Raw genomic sequence first — 21,478 nt, forward strand, 5'->3', positions numbered from 1 at the left:
TATTTAGTTTTATATTATATATTATTATATTAATAATATTTTATAATATTTAAATTTATATTAATATAATTAACATATATTTAGTTATAATAATAATATTTTATAATATTTAAATTTATATTAATATTAATATAATTAATAAATATATATGTTTTTAATTTATTTTAAAATTATATTCCGTTAAAGTTAATTAGATAAACAGTTAAAATTAAAAATTTATGTTAGATATAGGAAAATTTAATGGATACACATAACATACACAATAAATAATGACATTGGAAGGTTAATTTGGCTTATATGCCGTCTGATAGACCAAGTCTAATTCAATCATGAGTTTGGAGGATTGAGTCTTGGAAAATATATATAAACTTGAATTGTACTATATACAGTATACACAACATAATTTAAACTGCCGGCATACAATATATATACATATTTATTTTGTCACTCTTCCAAAAGAAAAAAAAAACCAATTAAAATAAAACAATTCTCTCTTATCAATGCAGTGAACCATTAGTTTCATGCCTGAACTAAAATGAAACAAAGATGACAAGGGAGTGAGTTGTGTAGCAATAATATCAACATACAATACAAATAAAACTAATATTTGCTTAGGTGAGAAAAGGGTATTAATGCAAGATTACTTGGTGACAGAGTGAAAATGGCTACTTCATCAGCAACAACTGATAATTCTGATGATGGTAATAAGATGCATTTATGGGGAGGAATCGGTATTGGCATTTTGATTGTGTTTTTGGTTGCTTTCTTGCTCTACCTTTTCATAAAAAAACTACTCCCAATTCTAAGAAAACGCCAATCACCCCTCTCCAACATCACAAAAGGTACCTCACTCATGCATACATATACTATATTATGATGATCAATATACCCATATAAATAAGTGTATATACAACAACTATTTGTATAGGAGTACTGAAAGAAGAGAAGACAATGCTAAGGAAGTTTCAGTTGGAGGAAGTTGTGAAGGCAACCAATAATTTCAGCAGAGAATGCTTGTTGGGTTCTGGTGCTTTTGGGAATGTATATAAAGGCACTTTTGATGTTCAAGCAACTCTGGCCATTAAAAGACCCCATACACACTCATATCAGTGTGTTCAAGAGTTCAGAAATGGTAAGTCTTTGATCTTATTATTATTATTATTATTTCTTTCTTAAGTAATGATTTATGGGTTTGTTTTTTCTTCCTTGACAGAGGTGAGACTACTTTCGAAAGTAAAACATAGGAACCTAGTTGGTTTAATTGGATATTGTGAAGAACCCGGTATGTATGCACTTTTATAAAACATGTAAAATCATAATCCAAAGTATGTATTTTTATGTTTCAACCTCAAGAAATTGAGTTGTGTTATTGAGTTTGAATGGTTGTTGGTTCTATGCTTTGAACAGGACCAAAAGGGTCAAAGATGTTGGTTTATGAGTACGTTCCAAACGGTTCTCTACTCGAGTTCATTACAGGTATAATAAATACATCTATCTTTCTGTTGGTTATTATAGTTGAGAATTGCGACAAATGATTGTATTTGCGAGCCAAATCAGCCAAGATTCACGTCAATTTACAAATTATTTGGCTGAACAAATAATAGGCAAGGTTTATATAAATATATTATTTATTTATTTTATATTTGGTAGATCTAAATTTTATTGTTTAATCACTGTATAGGAAAAACGGGGATGAGCTTAAGTTGGAGGCAAAGGGCAAATATAGCCATTGGAGCAGCAAAAGGTATGGTAAATTTCACACACAAATACAACCCCACCAAATTAATGCTTCATATCACTATCACCCCCTAAAAAATAGAGATAATTGATATACTCCCCTTGTAAAGTTATTGAGTTTAGAAGATTTTTGGGTATAAAAAAATATATGATTATATTGAAATGAAACAACTAAGTTAAAAACATTTTTTGTAATATACTATGGCAATAGTCAACTACTACTACTCCATACTTACTCAAAAGTAGGCTATCAACATTTACCTAACAACGAGTGTTGATAGTGGAGTAGGTTGTATGTTGTTATTAGGTAAATTACATTACAAATAACTTTTCTACATGGAAATGTGAATACTTCCAATTAAAAAACATTAGTAATTAATGAGTAAATGTTGAAATCGTGGCAGGAATTGCACATTTGCATGAAGGGATTAAGCCAAGTATAATCCACCGAGACATAAAGCCAAGCAATATCTTAGTAGGTGATGGGTTTCAAGCAAAGGTGTCTGATTTTGGACTGGTGAAATCTGGGCCAACTGATGACCAATCACATGTTAGCAGCCAAGTCAAAGGGACTCCAGGATACCTTGACCCTGCATATTGTTCCAGTCTTCACTTGTCTCCATTCAGTGATGTCTTTAGCTTTGGTGTTATCCTTTTGCAGCTTGTTTCTGCCCGCCCTGCAATTGAATCTACTAAAATTCATTCCAATTATCATATTATAGATTGGGTAAGCAATCCAACACTGTCTCCATTATACCATCATCTAGCTTAGAAATTTAACATAATCACATTTTTCTTAAAAAAATCCAGGCAAGGTCTAGCTTAGAAAGAGGAAAAGTTGAGGACATTATAGATGTTAATCTACTCTCAGAGCCCTGCAACATGAAGATGATGCTAAAGATGGGAAGACTTGGCCTGAGATGTGTAGCACATATACCAAAGGAACGTCCTACAATGACCCAAGTTTGGCAAGAACTGGAAGAAGCTCTTTACATGGCTGAAAATCCCATAAACAAACAGCCCTCTTGGGATTCACGAAAATCCATGGACTACGAGTACTCTCAGAGCAGCTTTGTGAGCATAAATGAGATTGGATTCCAAAGGTTTCATGTAGAGATGGAGAGCCTCTCCTGTCAGAGTACTATCTTAAGGTGTTTGGAGGATAATAGTATTAGTATAGATACTGATAAGAACACTTTGAAAGGTACATACGAGGAACAAAAGTAAAGACAGATGTTTGCAGTTTGTGTTTGTATCTCGTTTCAGCCACTTTTTCATGGATTTTTTTTCTATGGTAGGAGAAAAGGGTCTTGTCTGATTGTGGTGGCACTTTGTGAATTGAACAGGCCAAGAAAGATACTTGTTTCTCAAGTACATATACATTCAGACATTATCATAAGCTAATTTGAACAAACAATATCAAGTCTATGGATTGTTATTATTTTTTATTTTAAAATCAGGGGAAAGGAAAGAGAAGATTATTAAGTTTCAATTTATTTACCTCTTTGTATCCAATAATTTATGTTTTTCATCTGCAAAGGCACTTCTGAGCATAGCATATTCTATTCTACTGCATTAGGAAGCACCATACATCCAAGAACTTAGCTAAAACAACTTTACAATTCAAAAGTCAAAACTCTTTTCAAGTTTATATATCCACTGGCTAAAAATGAAATGCTAAAGTTCATTCTTTTAGTGAAGCATTACTACCATTTTCCTTTGCCATCGAACTTTCGCTGAATGTCACAAGCTCAACGTACATTTTTACTGCAGCCTGTGAGAACTCAGCTAAGGACTCAAAAAGTGAAGAAAATCCAGTCTGAAATCCATTCACAGCTGTTCTTTGTGTCTCGTGCATGTTAGTTTGATGCTTCACCTTCTCCGTGTCTATTCTCTTTTGAAACATATCCAACTGTTCCTTCTTCTCGGTTAAGTACTCAATCCTACTCCTAACATGCATCTCTGCCTCCTGCTCTGAAAGCTTCGACTCAAGCACTCTTTTCTCTGCCTTTTGGAACGCCAGAACTTTTCTGTCAAGTTCTTTGGCAAGCCCCTCAACTTTCCTCTTTCGCTGCTGCTCCTCTCCTTGTTTAACCAACAAAGCTTGGACATCCTTTCGAAAGCCTTTCATGGCATAAGTCACTCCCTTATCTGGCAGCTTATTCAGGTAATCCAACCAGTCATGACACATTACAATTAATGGCGGCACATTGATTCTACTAATTGAAAGTAAGGGCCTGCCGTTGGAGTACAGTTGAGTTTCAGGTGTAATGAACTTGGATAACCAACCATTAAGTGCTTCAACATATGCTTTCTGTGAAGAAACATATGTAGCAAAGCAAGTATGCCAATTTTGGAGTTCTGCATCTAGCTGAAGAGTGGCAAGACGGTGCGAGTCATTGCTAAATTTTCCATAGGATGGACAGTGAAATGATTTTACTTCATACATGATTCGGTTTTGGGTGTCATGCATTTCCTGCATTGTCTTCCAGTTCCTTGTTAAGCTGCAGAAGTTGGGAAAAAAAGGAGTTTATAACACAGTAAAAGTCACATTACAAGTAGATTACTACATTAGCTTTCCTACCCTTGTAGCAGCTCAACGAGTTGTGGCTGTAACTCTTGATCCCGTAGCTTGTGAATTGTTTCAGATATTGATTCAGCTCTACTTACGGCAACACAGATCTGAGAATATAAAGAATCAACTTCAGCTGCAGTTTTGTCATCATGCCTGAGGCCGTCATCTCCTTTCGCAATTTGATTTCTTAATTGAGAGCACTTTTGCTCGTAACTTTTCCTCATTTCCTCAGAAGACTGAACTTGTGGATTATCAAAAGTTAAAAACAAGAGAAAATAATCAAATATTTCTCATTCCCAAATGATGACAAATAGCATACATCATACCATCTATTATAAAATAGAACATAAAACTGATGGGGGTCATTTTTTTTATACCTTCACTTCCTGGTAGAGTTTCTTCTCCCAAGCATATAACCTTCCTAGTGTCAGAGAGTGACTCCCAGCTTCCATTCCTCCATACTCGTCAAACATTTCACTCTTAAATTCTGTCCATGTTGAAGAACTTTTGGAGCTAGATGTAAGCATACTCTTACATGAAGGAGACCAAGATAAGGTGGATGAGGTTGATCGGCTTCGTGTAATAGATCGAATGAGCTTATTCGAGTTCTCTACAGCCGAAAGTCATTGTTAGATAAATAATGGAACTAAAACTAGAGATTTTACAGTAAAACTATGGCAAGTTAGAAGGGCAAGTTTAAACAGTTTTGAATGCCAATAAAAGTATGGCCTTCAGTCAAAATGATAGGTTCAATTTGGTTATAGGAGTAACTTGAAATTTATTTATCAGAATTGTAATTTTAGATAAAAGAAATATCACTCTTTAAATAAGCCTGGAAATTGTTTAGCAAAAAGAGTAATGTCATAATAGAACAACTCATCCATTCATAAAAATCACACATAGGTAAATAATTCGAAATGAAGACACAAACAAGCATCAAGAGAAAGAACCCACCTTTAATTTCCTCTAAGGCAGATTGAACTTGAACCATATTGGTCTCTAGCATCCTAGAAACATCCAAACCAGAATCATAGGCCCTAATGAAAAGGTCCACAACATCCTTCAATGCCTCCAACAAATCTCTCCCGTCATTGGGTGTGTCAATCACTCTCAAACACTTTTGCTCTTCCTGGCTCACTAAACATTCTTCCCCTTTGGCCACTGCCTCACATCCACCACCATTACCATCACCACCAGCAGCTTCATTGTTACAAACAACCCCATTATTCACATCCACAGTTTTTCCAACACTTGTTACTTTTTCACCAACCTCCTCCAAATCTGGTATCCCCTCTTGCTCCCTCACCGCTCTCAAATCCTCATCCAAATTCTGACCAAACCCATTTGCCATTTCCTCAGTTCTCACCCCATCAAATGGATTGAAGAAATCCCACTGAAAAGCTCTCTGTGGTTCGGGCATTGGTGGGGCCGTTTCACCGTAAAAGTGGTCACAGACCAAACTTTCTTGGCTTCCACTTTCTTCATCATCATCAGTATCAGTAGATTCAGTACCATCACCATCATCATCTCCTTCTTCTTCTGGGCTTCCTTGTTCTTTTTCTTCTCTATCTACCTTAGAAGATTCAGATAAACAAGGAATCGTTTTATAGGTGGGTTGGGATGGTGTCTGTTGAAGGAACATGGATTTGGAAACAAAGGTCTCAGAACTTGTAGCATTAGTAGTAGTAGAGGGGAAGGTAATGAGAAGTGGTGAAGATGGAGAAGAATACCGAGAAACAAACAATCTTATAGCGGCTGCTACTGCATAAAGCGAATTATTGTACTTGCATTGTGCTTCCGCAAGCTCAGACCTGCTCTCTACAGCCATTTTCAGCAGACGTTTTCTCTCCTTACAGAGCAAAACGACGTCGTTGTCTTCTTCTTCATCCTTCTTAGAAGTAGCACAACCCATCTTCTCTCACTTTTTTCAAGTCTCACTCTTAAATTCAAGACTAGTACTTTAACTCAGACATGAACAGAAAAAAGGTCCTTGCTTAAGGAGATAAAGTGAGCAAAAAACAAAGATTAAGACAGAATGCTCATGCTTAAAATGCCTTAGCATAGCAGTGGATGCCTTTAATGAATCGGATAAAAACAAAAAGTGATTATTATGCAAAAAGCTGTGAAAGAAGAATCATTTGGTATGATGCATTTATAATTACGTAACTGATACTACCAAAGTTCCCATCTTTGGTTGAAAATGGAGATGGGTTTTAATTTTTTTGGCAGATATTTTCTGGGAAAAGAAAGAAAAGAAAAAGAGGATATTTTCTCTTTGAAGATGAGACAATATATATGCCAAACCCACTGTTATCCTATTGAATCACAAAAAGCATTGGCTTTGTTCTGTTCAAATACTTGTCCTTTATTTCTCAATGAGAAAGAGAAATAATAAAGCCATTAATAACAGGAAGAAAAGACCAAAGAAATTAATTCAGAAATCTTCATTCATTTGTACAGATTTTCTTTTTTGTTTTTTTAGGACAATTATGTAGGACTGATGTTTCAGTTTTCTTGCTTGGTTGTTCTATAGACGCGCCATTAGGAAATAAATGCCATTAAAGTGTACGTACCACTCTTTATGCATGGTATTTTTTCATTGCACAAAAATGCTTTTCACTTCACATTTTTGCTCATTGTTGCATATTTCTCTTGAAAAATACACAAAATTTTACTTTTGTTGCATTTTTCAAAATGAGATATGAAAAGGGGAAAATCCATTACTTTCCGATTTTTCTTAAGTTAATTTATTTTTAAGCAAATTATATTATTATTATTTTAAAATAAACATTTTACAAATTAGTATATTTTTAATGGTAATGCAATTTTTCCCACTAACGTGGTTATATTTTTATCAAAGTAATAATTAAAAAACAATTATGGGTGTAAGTATAACTTAATGATATCTCTCGACACAATGAGGAGGTTCCAAATTCAAATCATCTATCTAATAAAAAATATGAATATTTGCCCTAAATATTTACTAATAGTTGTACTTAAATATCAAATCAATTTTTTTGATGGTATTTATACTAAATTTTTGTCAATAATTGAACTCAAGTACCAAAATATTTTTGATGTGGTAATAATATCAAAATTTTGTTAATATTACACTTCTTTAAGGTATTATTACTATTTATTAATAAAACTTGTAATTTATGTACAATTTTTAGTAAAAATGTAGTATTATTATCGTAAAAAAAATTAATTTGGTATTTAAATATAATTATTATAAAAAATTTAGTACTATTGCTGTAAAAAAAATTAATTTAATACTTAAGTGCAACAATTATGAAAAATTTAATCTTTTTTTACACAAATAACTCTAAAGAAAATATGTATATAAATTATTTTCACTATATTTGAAAAAAATAATTGGAGAAAATGCAATTTTTTTTTTTGAAAAAGAAAATGCAAATTTTAAGAATATGCATTTACCCCTTTTTTTAATGTATATCTGAAATAGAGAGATTTTGTATGGCACGCGCTAAATATGCATTTGAAACATGTATTGTTGAAATGATTAAATACAATAATAGTGGCATAATTAGTTCTGAGGTTGGAGTCTAAAAAGCTAAGTAGAGTAGAGATTTAGTAAGGCCCTTTCTCTCTATTAACAACTCAATCATAATTTCACTTTGTGTCGTTTTACAGAATATAAATGACTAAAACGACAGATGATAATAGAAACCGAAACCCCACCTCTTTTTTTTCTTTCTCTTTTGCCGTCTGATAAAGATTCTTTGGTGTTAGTGAGGGAAACTCTCATCACAACCGTTGATTTTGATTGGCCTATTCAGAGCTGACTTGCCTACTGATTACTACAGCAGTCATCGCATTACATCATTATGGTAGTGTAGTAGTAGTAGCCCCTTACAAAGTGCCCATTACATTTTTGGAGGTTTAGAAGGCTTCGTGTGCTGTAGTCTTATACTACTAAACTAACATTCCAACATTATTATCACGAATAAATAGGATTTTTGACGCCCCACCTATTATCATTGTTATATTTTAGTCCACTGAATATTTATCGTTGTTAAAATTTTACCTGAATTATGCACTTTACAGACACTACATATATAATTCAAATTAAATATTTAATTAAAAATTAATAATATTAAAATAATTAGATAAAAAAAATTAGTTTAAAAGATTTTAAAACACTAAATTAATTTATAGAAAATCAATATCAAAAAAATAAAATATAAACGCATTTTTTGCTTATAAAAAATATTATATTAACTAATTAAAAACTAAAAACATAATTTTAATTAAACTTTAACAAAAAACAAAACCCAATAATAAATTTAATAAAACCATAACCCAAAACAAAACAATAATATATATCATTTTTGGTTTGATTGGTATTCATTCTTCTTTATTGGTGTTACATCTCGACAACTTTAGGAAAAAAAATACATTTTGCTAATTGAGTTGATGAACAAATCACTCAATAATAGCTTCAGATCCATTTATTCAAATTATGAACAAGCTGGCCACTCTTCTCATATACCCAATTTTATTTATACAGTTTATGAACAAAAAACTAAAAATTTGATTCCGAGTCTTATTTTCAAATACCTCAATATATCACTCAAAATATCATCAAAATCTCAAATTTAAATCAAATTTTTATACCCTTAAACTCTATTAATACATCTCAGGAACAAAAATAAAAAAATTCACACAACCAACCATAGAGATTTCGTAATCGTTTTGCTTAACCCAGTCGTACACAGGGCTATCACAAAGCCCTCTACGTTGACCTAGTCAACCCAATGCCTTTGGAGCAATCGCAAAGCCCCGTCGCACACAACCTTCACCGTCGACTCCGCAGTCCACGACCCCCTCCCAATCTTAGATTCAAGCCTCTGCAAGCCCCGACCCCGCATTCCACGACCCCAACCCCGTCGTCGCCGAAACCAACCTCACAGATCCAGCGCGTAGTCCCCGACCCCAACCTCGCAATCCACAACCCCAACCCCGTCGTCACCGACCCCAAACCTCACAAATCCTGTCTGTAGCCCCGGCCCGAACCTTGCAGTTGATGACCCTAACCCCGTCATCGCCGACCCCAAGCCTTACAGATCCAACAACCACCGGAAAAATAAAACGTACAAGATGAAGAAAGGGAGGTCGAAGTTGAGAAGTGGTGCAAAAAGAAAAATAAAAAAAAAGTAAAAAAATATATTTTTAATAAGAAAATAGATTATATAATTTTTGAATTAATATTTTATTTTTCTAATCTTTAAAATGATTTTTTTTATATATTTTTTATTTTAATTATACACATGTCATTGAAATGACATTCTTACGTCAGTGCTCAAAATGTCAAATCTGTTATCTATTAGCCATATAGGATGAAATTTAATAGAAGTCCCACAACTGAGTAACGTGTATAGTTCAGAGAGAATTTTTAACAATGCAAAATATTCATGGGGCACAATGTGACAGTGATAATAATATGAGAGATAAAAATCATATTTATTCTATTATCATTACAATGTATTTAATATGTGACAATTGTAGGAAGATCTCTGTGTAATTTGGGATGAATTCCCGTAGTCTAATATCTCATAAAATTGAATTTTCATTACATAGTGTATTTGGTGTAAATAGCTAAATATTTATGTTTGGTACCCAAACTATGATGGACAATTTTGTAAAGGAACAAAATATATGTTTTTTTTAAGAGAAATGAATTTTAAAATAGACCACAATTCTACAAGTAAAGCAATACTTAAAGAATAGATTACCTTAATGATGGCTAACCAAACTAAATGCACTGATAAAACAAATCAACAACTATAATCATCCCCAAATGACTCATAAACGTAAAAATTAGGTAGAATAGATCAAATTCCCTATACATATACATTGAATACTGCGTCACCTTTTAAAGATTTCACAAACAAGTGCAGAGTCAAAACTAGATCGATGATATCACCAAAAGGTGCACAACCTTGAGCAATTTGAATACCAAAATTGGCATAAACCAAGGTCCATATGGTGATAAAACACCACTATTATGTAAACAAATACTAATCAAACACACACACACACAAATATGATCGATTAAAACTAAACCCAAACAATAACATCATGACCACAGATAGGCTCCATTGTGTACCATGTGATCGCCCCCAACCAAAAGTTGCGACCCACCTCCACCGACCATTAGAAGACCACCATACTCCCAACCCAGGGCTGCCAAGCCAACGCCGAAGCTGCCAACACACCCCGTAGCCGCTTGAATAGCCCACACACCACCTAAATGGCGTTGACCACCCGTTCTAGAACCCACCATGCCAGAGGAACAACGTCAACCATCATATCTAAAGCCCAAAGTGGAAGCCCACCAGAACTAAGGAGAAGACTAAGGCATTGAACTATAAAGGGCGAGGGTCTCTTGGCCGAAGCACCCCCGACGCATAAGTTGACGTCAGCAGCACTCCGTCCAAGAGAAAGCTAAGGGTTCCTAACTAAGAGCTCTGTTCCTAAAGAAGAGAGACATATTTTCCTAGCGGTTAAGAAATTGACTATTTTAAACAATATAATAGAAGAAATTTTAGTCTGTGAACAGTATTAAGGATGTATTTTGTAGTCGTTTTGTGTTGTTTTGTCTTGGTTAATTGTCTTGACTGTTGGGGTTTTATGCCCTAATTAAAACCCAAATTCTTTGTAATCTCATTTTATTATCAATAAAATAATAGAAATCATTTTTTGACTTGGTTAATCACTTTGCTCACATGTTTCATTTTCATGATTATTTGTTTAATATAAACTTCTATTAAATCCCGAGCATATAGCTAATCTTATTTATAGTGACGTAATCACAGTAGAATATAAATATGATTATATGTTCAAAATAAGTTAGTCCTAAGATTAGTCAGTGCATAGGATTTACACTGACTTGCCAATCTACGATATGATCTACTTACAAATTACAGTGTTATGTTCTTTCCAGAACATTAGCAAAGTAGATAAGATCGGATATATTTGTTACATCGAGCATGACCGATATTGACAGTTGATAAGATAAGTAAACATATCGTTATTATTTATTCTAGTCATATCATATAGTTGACCATAGGTCAATTCAATCTCAATCCTGAGTGGTTAGTATTCTAACTGATTGTATTATTTGAGTTCTTTGACTTGGTCATTACCAGCTTACCCTATGGACTAGCTCATACTTACATCTTGAGAGCTCGATAGTATAATTGAGTGGGAGTGTTAATCATAAATATGCACATCTATAGCTTCTGATGAAGAAGTGAAACGATGGTTTCCTTTTAGTTTGGTTCAAAGTGTTAAATGATAGAGATCTCATTTCAGTAATTAAATTAGTTTACTGAGATATCATTTACAAGGAACTAAGTGTTTTAAGGATAAAATACAATGAGGGGTAAAACGTTATTTTAGTCCTATCTCATTGTAGACCGTCTATAGAGGATTTAGTGACAATTATGGTTGTAACAATGGATAATTAATAGTGTATCTATATTTTTTATAGAGCGTTCTATGAATTCAAGAGTGCAATTCCGAGTCTATAGTGGAGTCACGAGGAATTAATAAGTTAGTAAATTTAATTGTTAGATTTATGATAACTTATTGGAGCTTAATTTCATAGGCCCATGGTCTCCATTGTACCTTGGATAAAATCATCTAGATAGTCTCAATTAATTGATTTAATCATCAATTAGAATTATCAAAGTTGACCGGGTCATTTTGGATAGTTTCACAGAGTTGTGTAATTTTGAGAAGAAAAGAGAAATTATGGCAAATTTATTAATTAAGATAAATTGGTATCTAAATTAATAAATAAATTTAAATCAATGTTCAAATTATAAATAATTAATTTGATACAGGATTTAAATAATTATTTAATTAATTAAATCAATAGAAAATAATACAGGTCTTGATTTTAAGTCCAATGGGCTTCTAATCAAATGGGAAATTTCACGGGCCTATAGCCCATGATAATTTCGACCTAGGGCTTCAAAATGAATATTATTTTATTGATTTTTTAATTAAATTAAATGGCCTAATTGAGTCTATAAAAGGAGTGCTTAGAGAGAAGTCAAAACATAAGTTACAAGTGAGATTTTCTGATAGTTTTAAATTCTCTCTAAACACAAGTCATTTTCTAAGCCTCTTTGTTATTTTCTCTTCTTCTCTCTATATCTATCTCATGTGTTGAGAATTTCCCACACTAGTCTAGGTGGTTCTAAAGATACATTGGAAGATTGTGAAGAAAATAGAAGATCGGTTCAGTTTCTTGATAATACTCTGCGACAGAGAGGATACAAGAGTTAGAGAAACTGAAGGAATGACTCTTTAATTCCGCTGCGTATACTGTAAGTATTCTATTCTTTGTTTCTCTTTGAATTCAATTTTAAAAACATGTTTTAGGCTATCTCGTATTAATTTGCTTAATATTAGATATACATGAAAATAAATCAAGATCCTGTATAAGCTAATCTAACACTAACTAACTGAGTTTGTTATGTTCAGTTGGCTTAAGAGCCTTGCTATTGTAATAAATACTTATGCTCTGTACTCTTGGAGATTCATTCAATAATATACCAGATTTTCTTCTCAATTTCCTTCTTGAGTTTTCTTTGGTTTCTCTTTACTAATATGGTATCAGTGCATTCGATGTTCTTGGTTGTTCTTCTTGTTTCCTCTGATTCTTCATTCTTCTGAATCTATGGCAGTCACTCAAAGTGGATTTGCTACCAATGATTCGACTGAAGCTCAAGACTTTTCGACCGATGCCACTCGCCCTACGATTCCCAATTCTTTTGCTGGAACTGATTGCCCTGTGATTTCTGATCCAAGTCTTCACTCGTACAAAGATGAAAGTCGCAATCTTTATCATCTTGGCCATGACGACCATCTGAGTGCCAATTTAGTTCCAAAGATTCTAACTGGGGGAGAAAACTACAGTTCTTGGAGGAGATCAATGATGGTGGCTCTCCTTACTCGGAACAAAGTTCAGTTTGTGAATGGTAAGCTCCCTCAACCAGATCCATCTCATGATGATTATGATTCTTGGTGTCGATGCAACATCACTGTTATTTCTTGGATTTTGCATGCTCTCTCTAGTGAGAAAGCTGATAGTATCATGTATCTCGATGATGCATCCATGATTTGGAGTGACCACTATGAGCGATTCCACCAAAATAATGGTCCTAGGGTGTTTGAAGTTAAACGGACTATGCAGGCTCTTACTCATGGTAGCACTAACATTCAGACCTATTTCACTCGCCTCAAAATTCTTTCGGATTTGGTTCGTGAATACCACCCACAACTTGTTTGTCATTGTGGCATAATGAAAACGATCCTTGAATATCAAGAACGAGACAAGGTTCTTGAGTTTCTCGTTGGTCTAAATGATACCTACTCTGCTGCACGGTCTCAAATCCTTATGCAAGATCCCCTCCCAACCATCAATAAAGTATACTCTACACTCATCCAAGAAAAGAGACAGTGAGGCCTTCATTATGCTCCTCCTAAACCTCATGCACTAGCCTCCACTGCTTCTAATCAGTTTGCCTCCAATGCCCAATACAATCTTCCCAAAGTGACTTGCACTCAATGTGGTATCTCTGGCCATACTATAGCTAAGTGCTATAAGCTCCATGGTTACCCTCCTGGCACAAATTCCATGGCAAGGGGTGTTTTACAGGACCACCCAAACCAGTTGCTCATATGACTGAGGCCACTGTCAATAAAATAGGGGATAATGGTGATGTTGCCCAAGGCTTACTGTCCAATCTCTCTTCAGCTCAATGTCATAAGATCATTGCCTTACTTGCTCAAAAAATTCAGGAACCATCATCTTCCAACACCTCTGAACATGCAATGGTTTCTAACCTCATTGGTAAGACTAATTTTGTCCCAAATAGCTTTTGGATCATTGACACGGGTGCTACACACCATGTGTGCCATGATCTCAATTTTTTTTCCACAACCTCTAATAATCAATTTTTGTCCTCCGTGCCTCTACCAAATGGTAACACCACTCAGGTTTCATGTGTTGGCACTATTGTTCTTTCTCCTTCTCTTACTCTTTATAATGTTCTATATGTTCCTGAATTTCAGTATAATCTGTTTTCGGTTAATGCTTTAACTAAATCAGCTACTTGTATCTTCTCATTTTTTGCCTCTCATCGTGTCATTCAGGACACCACTCAAACTATTCAGATTGGGATGGGTGAGCAGATTGGCAATCTTTACTATTTCTGTCCTTCTACTTGTAACAAATTCTCTGCAAAACCATCTGTTCTTACCTTTTCTGATTCAAAACCTACGTCTGATTCATTGTGGCACTATAGATTGGGCCACCCCTCCTCTGTAAAAATTCATTCTTTGAATAAAGAGATTTTTTTTCAGCATACTTCTTGTTCAGATTTTCACTGTTATGTTTGTCATTATGCTAAGCAAAAACACATACCTTTTATTTCTAATCATAACATTGCTAAAGCTTGTTTTGATCTTATTCACATTGATATTTGGGGATCTTTTCATACTATGACTGTTGAGGGGTATAGATATTTCATCACCATTGTTGACGATTGTTCAAGAAATACCTGGGTTTTCTTTACTAAACACAAGTCAGGGGCCCAACAAGTTATTCCTAACTTCCTTACTTTTGTTAAAACACAATTTAATATTCAAGTAAAGGTTGTACGATCTAATAATGCCAAGGAGCTGCAATTTCCTGATTTGATTTTGTCTTTAGGCATTATTCATTTTCATTCATGTGTTGAGAGGCCTCAACAAAACTCTGTTGTTGAAAGAAAACACCAACACTTGCTCAATGTGGCTCGATCACTTTTATTTCAATCTCATATTCCTCTCCCTTATTGGGGTGATTGCATTTTGACAACCACTTATTTGATCAATCGCACTCCTACTCCTAATCTAAAAATAAATCTCCTTTTGAGATTCTTCATCACAAGTCTCCCAGTTATCAACATCTTAAGGCTTTTGGTTGCTTAGCATATGCCTCCACTCTTCCTAGTTATCGTTCTAAATTTTCTCTTCGTGCTACAACATGTATCTTTCTTGGCTATCCAGTAGGCATGAAGGCTTACAAACTCTTGGATTTGGATTCAAATCGTGTATTTTATTCTTGTGATGTTGAGTTTCATGAATTTTTGTTTCCCTTTGTTACTGGGGATGACTTACCTGCTCACTATGCAAATTTATTTTCTGCATCTTTGTGGCCTTCTTCTTCTATTCCGCTGCCTAATACTTTGTCTAACCCCAGTACATCTCATTTGAATCCGCCTGTTGTTCTTGCCACAATTTGCTCCAATAGGCCAATCTGCAAGCCTTCTTATCTTGTTGATTATCATTGTAATCTTGCCACTAATTTTTCTTGTGATGCATCTCAGGTTTCTACTTGTGCTCCTTGGTATTCTATTGCTAAATACCTTGATTACTCTCATTTATCTCCAAATTTTCGTGCTACTGTTCTTGCCATTTCCAACACCATTGAACTTGAGTTTTATTATCAAGCAGCTGGTATTGCTGAATGGGATTCAGCTATGGATGCCGAACTTGATGTTCTTGAAAGAAACAACACTTGGACTATTGTTAGTTTACCTCCAAATAAGCACACTATGGGCAGTAAGTGGGTTTACAAGATCAAACATAATGATGATGGTTCCATTGAGCGATACAAAGCTCGTTTAGTTGCAAAGGGGTATACTCAACAAGAAGGCATCGATTACAATGATATTTTTGCTCCAGTGGCCAAACTTGTTACAGTCAAGCTCCTTCTAGCTCTTGCTGCGGTTCATGGATGGTTTCTACATCAATTAGATGTCAATAATGCTTTTCTACATGGAGATTTGCATGAGGAGGTGTTTAACTCTACCTCAAGGCTATCATCCTAAGGGGTAGTTACCAATACGACCAGTTTGTAAGTTGCACAAGTCTTTATATGGACTCAAGCAAGCCTCTTGGCAATGGTTCAAAAAGTTTTCAAGTGCTTTGAAAGAGGAAGGTTTCATGCATTCAGCTACAGATCATTCTCTCTTTTTTAAGCACTCCAATACCAGCTTTATTACACTTCTTGTGTATGTTGATGATGTTATTGTGGCCAGCAATAATTTATAAGAAGTTGAGAGCCTTAAGACAAGGTTGAATGCTCAGTTCAAGTAAAAGATTTGGGTGACTTGAGATATTTTTTGGGCTTAGAAGTGGCCAGATCCGAGAGTGGTATTTTCATCTCCCAACGCCCATATGCTCTTGAGCTTCTTGAGGGATTTGGCTATTGTAACGCCCTGGCTACCCCAGAACAGTTACGGTGAACGGTGGACCGGAAATTTGACTCGTTACCTGAGTCCTTTGGTCAAAAACGTGCTCTAAGTGTAATTAACAGGTTAAGGTACAAAACCAATAAAAAGGAAATGGAGATTTTATTACAAACTGCTCTGCAGAGCTAAACAAAACATTTACAAGTGGTTCTCAGTACAAAATGGTCATTACAGTTTTAAATTTACAATCCCGCCGACCTAAGCGGCAAAAGTAGGGTAAACCCCCTAGTTCCTCTGAGAACACCTTGACCGTGGTGGTCAAGCGGCCACATATGTACACACCACCACATCAGCTCTCCACTCAAGGTTAGGTGAACTTTTCTTTCCCTTTACCTGCACCATATAGCACCCATGAGCCAAAGCCCAGCAAGAAAACATAACACTTCTCATAAACATTATCAAATGATTATCATTATAATCATACTGAACATTAAGCTTTCAACAAGCAAATGAACATCACATGATTTTAGCGGGAGAGTGGCTGCTAGGTACTAGCCTCCAAGCTCTTCTTTCTAGCGGGAGAGTGGCTGCTAGGTAAGCCACTAGCCTCCAGGCTCTGTTTATTCATCGACCCTTAGGGTCGGTCAGGCATTAATGCTCCTTGAGTCATTCAATGCTAATAGTCGATTAGATCTAATCTCTGTTGGCTTGCGTGATTCACGCTAAGGCCGTTCTGACTAATTAATCAGCGCTATGTGACCAGTGCCCAGTACCACTGCCAAACTTGACTAGTAAGTCACAGCTTCACAGCTGATACTAACACCTTTGCCAATTCTGACTGACGAGTCAGTGCAACGTGACTAGTGCCCAGTACCACTGCTGAACCTGACTAATCAGTCATAGCTTCACAGTTGATACTAGCACCTTTGCCAAACCTGACTAATTAGTCAGTGCTATGCACAAGCGAACAACATATGCTAAGCATTCCATGTTCAATCCATGTCCATATTACACAATCAACATGCCTTACAAATATCCACGCATGTCACACTTAGGGTGCAGTTTTCTTACCTCCAGTTCCGAGCTAGAACAAATAAAAGAGTGACCCTGAGAACGATCGACCTTTTGGTCCCTTAGAGGTTACCTGATCATAACCAAATTATGGGATTCCATCAATAAAATGAATAATAAAAGGTTCCCAAACCAAAAATCAACATCCGGGACCTCAAACACTACTCAACCGGGTAGTAGGTTCATTCCCGAGGCCTTAGGCTTGAATCCCAATGCTAAAAAGCTAATTCTGGCCAAAAATGCCTTAAGGTCCGCGGCCCTCCTTGGCCATGCCGCGGCCCGCCCCTCAAACAGAGGCGCCTAAACCCAGCAGCCCCCAAGGGCCGCGGCTCACCCTGACCATGCCGCGGCGCAACGCCCAGTTCAGCCAAAACCCCTGTTTTTCTTCCCCTACGATTTCTCTTGGAACCAACCCTTCAAACCCAATTTAAACACCACCCAAACCTCTTCCAAACACCCATTTAAACCTCCAAACATCACCCATAACTCTCTCCCATCATAACCCAAGTAAAACACCACAAGAACTCCCCTTGATTCCAACTTTCCACACCAAAATCAAGAGCTGAAATCCTAAAACGAAAACAGAGCAAAACCAGTAAAACAATGGATAAAACTCACCTCAAATTCGAAACCAAACCCTCTTCAATGGCTGAGCTATGTCGACAACCTCAACCTCCAAATTCCCTAGCTTAATTCCACACCTTGAGCTCAAAACTCCAAAGAAGAAACAAGGAAAATGAATGCACGAGAAGGAAGAGACTCTCACTCTGTTTTGGTTCTGTTTACTCTACAGCCTTCCAAGCTTCATATATATCCAAGCCAAAAGACCATTATACCCCTAGGTCTTTAAAAGTTTCTAAAGCCAACTCAAGGGTAATTTTGACACTTTCCACCTACACCGTTAATCATAATTAACGCTTCCCAATTCCTGCTAATCTCAATATTCTCAAACGCCAATATTTCACATCTCGTTATCCTTTAATGCCCGGTAACACTCTAATCATTAAAAACACCCCGAGCCCCGAGCTTAAGCCCGTTATGACCAAACCGATATTTAACATTCCTTGATCGTCTCATGCCAAATAGCTCGAACAAACCCACATTATAATGTGGTCTCAAATTATATCACCAACATGCGAACAAATAATCAATTTACCCTCAACGGGCCAAATTACCATCATACCCCTGTGGATAAAAATATGGACTCACACGCATGCATTTCACATCATATCATAATATAATCAACATATACATGCATTTAGTCAATTAATAGCATAATTAAGCAAGTATGGCCCTCCCGGCCTACTGTTCACGCCGTTAAACACGACGGAGAATTTGGGGCATTACAGCTATCTTGGATGTAAGCCTTCTAGTACACCTATGGAGCCAAATTTGAAGCTGAGTTCAAATACAGGAGAGCTGATTGATGATCCTCAACTATATAGAAGAATTGTTGGTAAGTTACAATACTTAACCATCACAAGACCTGACTTGTCTTAATCAGTAAACAAGTTAAGTTAGTTTTTGTCTTCTCTAAGAGTTCCACACATGAAAGCTGTCCAAAAGGTGCTACAATATATCAAGAGCAGTCCTGGTCTAGGACTGATGTTCTCTGCTAAATCAGAGTTGCAACTTAGGGCTTATGCTGACTCCGATTGGGGCTCTTGCCACGATACAAGGAAGTCTACATCAGGGTTTTGTGTTTTCCTTGGTAGCTCCTTAATATCTTGGAAAAGCAAAAATCAACATATTGTTTCAAAGTCATCTGCTGAGGCTGAATATAGAGCAATGGTCAATGTGACTTGTGAAATAGTTTGGTTGATTTCGGTTCTTAAGGAACTTAATCAAACTCATTGCAAAGCTGTTAATTTTTACTGTGACAATCAAGCGGTCATTCATATTGCAACAAATCCCGTTTTCCATGAGAGAACGAAACACAAAAATTGATTGTCATTTAGTTAGGGAAAATATTCTAGCTGGAGTTATCAAGACAACTTACATTGCATCAAAAGATCAAGTAGCAAACATATTTACAAATGTCTTATTTCCACAACAGTTCCAGTTTTTGAAGGACAAGATGGGATTGTTAGGGGGAGTTTTAGTCTGTGAACTGTATTAAGGATTCATTTTGTAGTCGTTTTGTTGTTTTGTCTTGGTTAGCTGTCCTAACTAACTGAATTTGTTATGTTCAGTTGGCTTAACAACGTTGCTATTGTAATAAATACTTATGCTCTGTATTCTTGGAGATTCATTCAATAATATACCAGATTTTTTTCTTAATTTCCTTCTTGAGTTTTCTCAGGTTTTTCTTTACTAATAAGAAATGTTAAAATAGTTGGTTTTTTTTTTTTACTTTCTCTCTTCATCGTTGTTATACCCAAAAATTGGAGAATGACCCTAGGAGGCTAAGGAGAATGCATTCTAGGAGAGCTAAGGGGAGTGGTCCTAGGAGACCCCAAGAGAGTGATCCTAGGAGAACCCAAGGATGAGGTCCGAGGAGAACTCAAGAAATTGGTCTTAGGAGACCCCAAGGAGAAAGTGGTCCTAGGAGACCCCAAGGGTGTGTTTGAGGTAAGCCTCCCAAGGTTTCCTAAGTGTTGGCTCGAACGTCTCTAAGGTAGGTGCCAAGGAGAGCCTACACAATGTCCGATCGGACATAGTTGGGAGATGCTAAAGGAGAGTGCCTCAGACTTGTCCAAGGTGAGGTGCCAAGGAGGATGCCTCGGACCACCTTGGTCCGAGGGGAAGGCCACGAGGTCCGAAGGGACCTTGAATGGAGGAGGTATGCTCGGACTTGTCCGAGGTGAGAAGCAAGGGTGTTGCCTCAGACCACCTTGGTTCGAGGAGAGCCAAGCTTGTATCACCTTGGTCCAAGGAAAGCTTGAAGGAGTAATCAACATGCACAAGTCCTACCACCATGCACGTTCGACCAGCACTTGCATGGGTAGTCAGTAGGAGGTGGATCAATTAGCTAGAGGAGACTAAGTCAAGGTTCCCAGAGACAGCTTCAACAACATACGCGGGAATCTCTCATTCCTCACTCAAATTGAGGAATTAGTTATATTTTAAATATTTCTTGTAATATAAATATAAGATGAATAATAAAATATCCATATCTAAAGGGGATATCAGTTGAGTATCCCAGGCCTATAAATAGAGGGCTTATGGGATTAGAGAGGGGTTCTTCTGCTTCTTCTTTCTAGAGAGAGAAAATTGGGACTGTGTATTCTAGAGAGAGAGAATTGGGTCTGTGTATTCTAGAGAGAGAAAGTGCTGATATTTGAGAGAACTCTTGTATTTTCACAATCTGTACTGAAGAAACTCAGTTGGCTCAGTCCATCTGATCTTGAGTATAGGTCTATAAATTACAACTCTAAGTGGATTAGGCTATTAGCGACAATCGGGGCTGAACCACTATAAAAATCTCTTGTGTGTTCTTTATTTCCTTTATTATACCGTCTGTGTCGTTTACATTCTCTTGAAGGCTTGTCGTTATTGACGTTCTCACATCGTTGGCTAAAAAGACAGTCAACAATCGTACATGTGAGTCTCATAAGATTTTTTTAATCTCTCTTTTTCACATCTTCCAATTATATACGAGTCCCACATAATTTATTATATTTTTTTACCCAATCTCAATATTAAGTAGGTCACATATTTATATTTTATTTTGTAACATTTTTTTTTATATATCAATCACAACTTAGTACTAATATTAACCCAATCCATTGGAGTTATGCTTACCAAACTAGCGCCCGCTGTATTATGGTCTTTCTTTATTCTTCTCTTTGCAATAGGCCTTTTGTTTCGTTTTCTTTAT

At 36.0% G+C, this 21,478-nt stretch overlaps 3 protein-coding genes across 3 annotated transcripts; 2 read left to right on the forward strand and 1 right to left on the reverse strand.

The window, feature by feature from the left end:
- The first annotated feature begins 661 nt into the window (after positions 1-661).
- LOC133778747 (receptor-like protein kinase THESEUS 1) lies at positions 662-3,094 on the forward strand. Its single transcript, XM_062218767.1, has 7 exons — positions 662-842; positions 929-1,132; positions 1,214-1,282; positions 1,408-1,476; positions 1,682-1,744; positions 2,142-2,464; positions 2,548-3,094. Exons 1-7 carry the CDS (start codon positions 662-664, stop codon positions 2,962-2,964), a joined length of 1,326 nt encoding a protein of 441 aa, XP_062074751.1. The 3' UTR covers positions 2,965-3,094.
- Positions 3,095-3,329: 235 nt separating this feature from the next.
- Positions 3,330-6,705, reverse strand: LOC133808905 (protein ALTERED PHOSPHATE STARVATION RESPONSE 1-like). The gene is made up of 4 exons (XM_062245901.1): positions 5,267-6,705; positions 4,690-4,922; positions 4,322-4,548; positions 3,330-4,241 (listed from the first exon to the last, which is right to left on the reverse strand). Exons 1-4 carry the CDS (start codon positions 6,222-6,224, stop codon positions 3,422-3,424), a joined length of 2,238 nt encoding a protein of 745 aa, XP_062101885.1. The 5' UTR covers positions 6,225-6,705; the 3' UTR covers positions 3,330-3,421.
- A 6,320-nt stretch (positions 6,706-13,025) lies between these two features.
- On the forward strand, positions 13,026-13,811 carry LOC133778755 (uncharacterized). The gene has a single exon (XM_062218778.1). It carries the CDS (start codon positions 13,026-13,028, stop codon positions 13,809-13,811), a length of 786 nt encoding a protein of 261 aa, XP_062074762.1.
- Positions 13,812-21,478: the final 7,667 nt, after the last annotated feature.

The sequence above is a fragment of the Humulus lupulus genome, chromosome 1, assembly GCF_963169125.1.
Source record: "Humulus lupulus chromosome 1, drHumLupu1.1, whole genome shotgun sequence".
NCBI classification, from domain to species: Eukaryota; Viridiplantae; Streptophyta; class Magnoliopsida; order Rosales; family Cannabaceae; genus Humulus; species Humulus lupulus.

Excerpts from the sequence above, each read along its gene's own strand:
- LOC133808905 (XM_062245901.1), bottom strand. The coding sequence starts at position 6,224 with ATGGGTTGTGCTACTTCTAAGAAGGATGAAGAAGAAGACAACGACGTC. Across the intron at positions 4,923-5,266 it reads TGCCTTAGAGGAAATTAAAG|AGAACTCGAATAAGCTCATT; the intron begins GTGGGTTCTTTC and ends TTTCGGCTGTAG. Across the intron at positions 4,242-4,321 it reads CTCGTTGAGCTGCTACAAGG|CTTAACAAGGAACTGGAAGA; the intron begins GTAGGAAAGCTA and ends CAACTTCTGCAG.
- LOC133778755 (XM_062218778.1), top strand. The coding sequence starts at position 13,026 with ATGGCAGTCACTCAAAGTGGATTTGCTACCAATGATTCGACTGAAGCT.
- LOC133778747 (XM_062218767.1), top strand. The coding sequence starts at position 662 with ATGGCTACTTCATCAGCAACAACTGATAATTCTGATGATGGTAATAAG. Across the intron at positions 843-928 it reads CCTCTCCAACATCACAAAAG|GAGTACTGAAAGAAGAGAAG; the intron begins GTACCTCACTCA and ends CTATTTGTATAG. Across the intron at positions 1,283-1,407 it reads TGGATATTGTGAAGAACCCG|GACCAAAAGGGTCAAAGATG; the intron begins GTATGTATGCAC and ends TGCTTTGAACAG.